At 36.3% G+C, this 6540-nt stretch overlaps 1 protein-coding gene across 1 annotated transcript; it reads right to left on the reverse strand.

Annotated features, from left to right (window-relative positions):
• Positions 1-3059: 3059 nt before the first annotated feature.
• Positions 3060-6285, reverse strand: ZSWIM2 (zinc finger SWIM-type containing 2). Its single transcript, XM_074911008.1, is given in 4 exon segments — positions 3060-3246; positions 3580-3863; positions 4117-4349; positions 6234-6285. Coding segments are annotated over 4 exon segments (756 nt in total).
• Positions 6286-6540: the final 255 nt, after the last annotated feature.

Raw genomic sequence — 6540 nt, forward strand, 5'->3', positions numbered from 1 at the left:
ATTTCAATATCCCAGAGGATCTAAATCTTTGCAAAGTAGTCTGGTTTAATTTTTCATAAATTTTAAGTGTGTTCAGGGTGATCTGCTCAGAGGGATGCTGCTGAGTTCTTGCAGAATGTATCAGAACTGGAAGAATATGAATAGTGGACCAGGCTCCTAAAGAAAAGTACCATAATTATTCAGAACTTGTTCTGTAGAGGAGTAAACATCAGTAACAGTAGATAACAGTGAAAAGTATTTAAATTGTCACTAATGGCTATAAAACATACATATCCCTGATCCAACTTTTGTTTCTAATGTTACTTACCTTGTCCAAACTACAAGAATAACAATGCAGACTATAGGAACAACCTGATTCATTACTAGCAGAGAATTACGTATCAGACCATTTCATTATGCTGCTTCTTGCTGCTGGTTTGTAAAAAATTAATTATTTTAGCTGCCCTTTCTATCCTTTACGCTTCCTGTTCCTTAAAGCAGATGTTAAGACTGAGGCATGCAGTTCAGTAAGGATGCGAACTTTCAGACTAATGACGTGAACGCTTAGCGGTGGTGCCTTAAGGGTTCAGGTACACCATGTGCTGGAGGGTGTCAGCATCAGAAAGTCCAATGTGCTACGAGTTAACAGGCTATATGAAGATTTGGCTCTTTAATATTAAAAACACTTTTTTTTTTTTTTCCTCTTACCTTGCAATTACATGATAGGAGTCTTACATGCTGGCCAAGTTGAAAGCTCTTCAAAGTCTATGCTGAATACCCAGGCCAAGTAAATTACTATGTTTACTACTTAAAATGATAGGTAAAGATTTTACAGTGTTCTTTGGGGTACAACTAGTCCTAAAAGAAAACAAAGAAAACCCAGTAAATATGGAGAAACAGCAACTAAAGCTGAATACTTCAGAATGATAATTTTTTTTCTGACAGAAGTTTCTCTTCAGTAGTACCTTAAATTATTGCGTGGGCTAACCAGTCTGTTAAACCAGAGCTGCTGTGAAAGTTGTTCCAGTGATGTTAATCTTACTGTGACAGTCCTAAACAGATACATACCCCTCCCAGAAAAATAAGCTAGTATGTTCCTTTAGCCTGAACAGTTACATAATGTAAACCTTTGAATTTTATGCAACAATTTTTATCAGTTTCTCTGAATAAAAGCTACAAATGTTTTCATGACCTTTTGAAACTCAAGCTCAGAATTCATAACCCAAATATTGTGATCTTTTGCAAAGCTACCTTAGTTTTGAACTTATGTGGGATTGTATCTTGCTCTCTCTTGGATAGGACTCTAAACCTAATCCTGTAGTCTGGTTTGGGTAGGAATTGATACTCTTCTAGTTTTTAATTAAAAGTGATTTTTCTTTTTTTTTTTTCTCTTTTTTTTTTGATAAAAGCATAAGGTAAGGATAAAAGCCTCATCAGCTTATAGTGGTGATGTTTTTATATGGTATAGAAGAATGACTAATTTATAAGCAGATGTTCATAGTACCTGGATACAGAAATATCTTCAGCCTTTGCTTTGTACCAGTTCATATCAGAGGTGATCCTGGAATATGAACCTCTATTCCTTTCTGAAAGTTTTTAAAATATTGATCTTTTATGCATCCAGGACTAATCAGGTAGGACTGTTTTTCTGATGAAAATCCTTGTGCACTGATGTGGCAAATATAAAGATGAGCAAAAGCTTTTTTTTTCTCTTTGTATCATCTTTTTCATTTCTGTCCAATAAAGCCTGGAACAAAGACTGTCTACTTGAAGTCTTCAGCTAGGACTTGGAGACATTCTCATTGTTTCTAAGACAACTCTCTCAAACTTGAAATGCTGATATTTCTGGAGATCTAGAGACAAAGTGGCAGCAAAATTAGCTTCTGAGACATAATTATATCTATTTATGGTTGTCGCAGTAATCTGAATTCACTGATTTTTTTTTTCTACTGTTTTGATTCTACATAGTGAATTAACTGTATAAAAGAAGCTGTTATCTGTAGAACTGCACATACTCATTTTCACAGCTCCTTAATTTTGTGGTTTCTGCGCTCTAGTTCTAGGCCTGGACTCCTAGCAAATTTCTTGTAGCACTTACTTGGAAAAAAAAAGCATGCTGATAGAACTTCCCCCAGCCTGTAATATCTCAGGTACACATCTTTCAGAAGGTAATTACTATCCTAGGTAATACAATTGGGAAGTTAATAAGGTGGGAAGTTACTTGGCGCTGGTGAGGCCACACCTTGATTACTTTGTTCAGTTTTGGGCCCCTCACTACAAAAAGGACATAGAGTTAAACATGTCCAGAGAAGGGCTACAAAGCTGGTCAAGGGTCTGGAACACATGTTCTATGAGGAGCGGCTGAGGGAACTGGGGGGGTTTAGTCTGGAGAAGAGGAGGCTGAGGGGAGACCTCATCGCCCTCTACAGCTCCCTGAAAGGAGGGTGCAGAGAGCTGGGTTTGAGCCTCTTTAGCCTAGTAGAAAGCGACAGGACAAGAGGGAATGGCCTCAAGTTGTGCCAGGGAAAGTTTAGACTGGATATTAGGAAGCATTTCTTTCCAGAAGCGGTTGTTGGGCGTTGGAATGGGCTGCCCAGGGAGGTGGTGGAGTCCCCATCCCTGGAGGTGTTCAAGAGTAGGGTCGATTTAGAGCTTAAGGATATGCTGTAGGTGGGAACTGTGCTAGGCGAACGGTTGGACTAGATGATCTCCAGGGTCCTTTCCGACCTAGATGATTCTGTGATTCTGTGAAGGTGCAGTTAGATTTAACCAGGGAGGGTTTTGGCACTGATGTGTTATGCCTATGCCCTGGATGAGCACAGTTCAAAGAACCTTCAAAGTCTTTCCATCTTATGTTGGTTACTGTGGCCCTTTTTTTGCATCACGTTGTCAACTGCAAGGGCTTATCTACACACAGAAATGAGAAAGGGTTAAGTAAACTAGGATGTATTTGCATCTGCTGTCCCTGTGAGGGTGCCATGGTGCAGCATATACAGGCAGAGGAGGACCGAGCTCTCTTGGTGTTATTTTTGCTTATCTCAGTATCTTTCTGTAGCTACTTAGCTTGTAGCTAAGTAAGTCTAATTCGATGCAAGATCTGCATGATTTGTGTAAGGGGAACTGAGATCAAGTAATATGATATAGGTCAGGGTAGGATGTAAGAAAGAAAACCTTTCTGGTACTTGTTTAAAAACAAAACCATGTAGAGAATGGCAAAAGCCAGTGAAACATTCATGACGTAGGTGATACTCAATCCTTGCAGTACACCTAAAAGGAAAAACCAAAACACATCAACAGAATAAGGAGCTAGGTTAACAAGCAGTCAATGCTTTATCATAAAATAGTAGCTAAATTTATTATTTGAAAAACACAATTCCAAATACATGCTACAGAATTCTTTGGAGATGTACTCCACTAAAAGCAAGTTTAAAACCAAAAACCTTTGCTTTGCTTACCATGGATGTTTATTTCTTTACAAAGCACATATTGTCTACCCTGTAGGTGAAATCAGTTACTTATAATAAAGGCAGAGAAATAACCGACAAGCTATAAAATATGCTCAAAGACATAGCACCGTCAAAATGTTGGTTTAAAAAATACTTGTAGCACTTTCCTACAATAGGAAATACTCTGCAGTTATCGCAGTGGATTCCAAGGTGCCTATCCAGTCGTGTTTCATCTGTTGCACTCACAAGTTGTTTAGAGTTTCTGGATTCCTCTAAAATGAACCTTAGAGGTGCAAATTTTTCTCTGCAAAGTGGACACTTCACTACAGAGTCATTCTCCATTTCATCTTGGTGGCCAGCCCAAATTTTCATACATTTTGTGTGAATGTTGTTACCATAGCTGTATTTATAGAAAACGAATACCAATTTCTGTAATCTCTCCAGAAGCATGTGCAAAAAAAAAAAAAAAAAAAAAAAAAAAAAAATCACATAGCAATACTAAGTAGTCATCCCTTTTCTTTTCCTCCTTCCCCTCCAACCCACATTTTAACTTGCAGGATTTCCGAATTTTCCAGATTGGAAAAGGGCTGTAACACCTGCCAGGTATTTTTCCCTGTGTAGTGAAGCGAAGTATATTGTAACGTTTATTCTCTAATGAAAATTGTAGCAAGACAAAGAACAAATTGTATACACAGTAAGTGATGGGAAACATTTTCTTTAATAACTCCTTTAGTCACTTTAATAACTCCTCCTGACAAAAGGGACAAACATCCTCTTCATCAGTTTCTTTCTGATCAATGTATCTATCATTCTCCTGGCGTAATGTTTGTGAGAGAATTTCCTCTGGATTTTGTGTTTGTTCTTGATGCAATTGCTGAAGCACATCCTCAATTTCTCTTTCCAGAAGACCCAACTTAAAAGCATCTAGCAAAAGTAAACACAAAGATAAACACAAAAATTAAGTGTGTTGGCACTGTCTCACTTGTAAGAGTTCTCCATCTGTGAAATGCGGTAGGTACTCTCTCAAACATATGCAGTACATTTCAGCCAAAAGAATGTTGTAAATTGTTTTTTATCACTTGTACAGTAACTGTTAATAATACTGCTTATGCAAGTTCTTATCTAAAATGGTGTCCAATGCAAAAATGAATCAAAAATGTTTCTAAACTGAGAAGTTTTCAGTATTTTTTCAGTAAGTTAAATTTGGTTTACTAAATCTATTGATCAAAGCAGTGTTTAATTCCAAAAGGCCTTTATAGATATGTTTAAGTCAGAGTAAAAAAAGTTTTTACTTCTAAATACTGAAAATGAACAACTACAGAGGATTTTCTAGAAATACTATTTCCTGGAAAAATAAACAGCATAATGTTTTTCCCTCTAGTGACCTGTGTTAAAAAAAAAAAAAAAAAGCTTTTCAGATCCCAACGAATTGAGCTTTGCACCGTGTTCTGAAACATGGAATAATAAAGAAGGAAACATGATTTCCTGAGTATAATTCATGATGCTTGTGAACCGAATGTGTTTTACTTCTCATTCAAGAGGCTAGTCTCATAACCAAATGCTGACACCTCAGTAAAACACTGAAGGAACTTCCTTGAAGTTTCCTTATTTTCACAAGAAGAAAATGATGCAAGGTAGGAAATCCCTCTGCTAACAGCCAGCTTTGGCAAATTAATCTGTTCTCTGAAACTCAGTCTGGGTACAGTTCTGATATCCCATGTCACTATATTCCATAGCCAGAAACTAGTTACAAATTCTAGTGACGACTTAAGATGAAAACGGCCTCACTGGTTTCTACTGAAGTTATTTTGACTGTACAAAACTTCAGAAAGTAAAATGTTCTAAAATTTAGTTCCGATGAAAAAATGCAAACTAGGTTCTGACTATGTACAAGATGTTTACTTTTGTATGTAAATATTTTTTAAGAAATAACTTCTTGAATGGTGGCCATTCTTTGAAGTTGTTTTGTATTTAGCTGCCTTGCTACTACTTGGAAAAAGATCTTTAGACTAATTATTTTGTGGGATATTTTTGCTATTTGTGTTGAGTTCCTAAAGTTCTAGGTAAGGAAATCTAAAAATCCAGTTGAGATTCTGGCTCATAATAGCCTGAAGTCCTGACTCATGTCAGAAAGCTAACCTAGCTATACAGATTTTATCCTTTGGATGAGAAAGGTTTGTGGGTTTGGTGAGAGAAAGCCATGTCAAAATCAGTAAAAGATTACATTTTGCACAGTTTACTTTCTTCATACACCCATAAGTTTGAGGGGGAATCTTCAAGCCATTGGCAGCATTCATGAAATACTAATGATGTGAAAATAAAAATGTCACCCTAAATTAGAAAAGTCACTGCAGCTAGTTTATGCTGAAGGACTTGCTAGAAAAAAAGTGGTACAAGATGAACTGTAGTTCTATAGTTAATTTCTTATTAAATGAGGCAGCAAATTTGTCAGTGTCTACCCCATAAGCACATCTTGAAAGCACTAGATTAACTTCAGTACAAGGTGTTTTTAAATATTAAATGTTATATAAATATATACATTTTAAATACTAAGTACTTTGTTGCTTTTTTTGCATTTTCATTTTTCTTGAGACTGCAGTTGTAATCAATGATGTAACAGAGTGTTCTGTATCGGAAATACAAAACGAATTGTAAAATGCCTGAAAGCACTAAACTTTAAGTGGAAGAGGGAGAGGAGGAGAACCCTTATCTATGAAGAAATTTTATCAAAACTCTGGAGGACATTGCTTCATGCATTTAAAATCCATTAAGTTCTACATGCAAGCCATAAATAAGGCTAATACTTCCATTCATGATCTCTTGGTAATTGAGACTTTTTCAGCAGTATCCTACAATTCATGATCAAAATATCTAATATGTATAAACATCAGTGTAAAGTAAGGTAGTTGTCAGTTTAACTTGACAATTTAAGTGGAGCAGCCTTGTAATAGTCCTACGCAGTCTTACAGAGAAAGTGTTAATGGTGTGATTAGATGAGAGAAGCTGAAAATCTTACAGTAGTAGATTCAGTTTGGTAAATTTAAATAGATTTTTAAGAATTAATTTCAATCAAGGGTATAGTCCTCCTCCTGGCTTATTTTGCTGTCACTGATTT

Source organism: Athene noctua, chromosome 7 (genome assembly GCF_965140245.1).
Source record: "Athene noctua chromosome 7, bAthNoc1.hap1.1, whole genome shotgun sequence".
Lineage (NCBI taxonomy): Eukaryota > Metazoa > Chordata > Aves > Strigiformes > Strigidae > Athene > Athene noctua.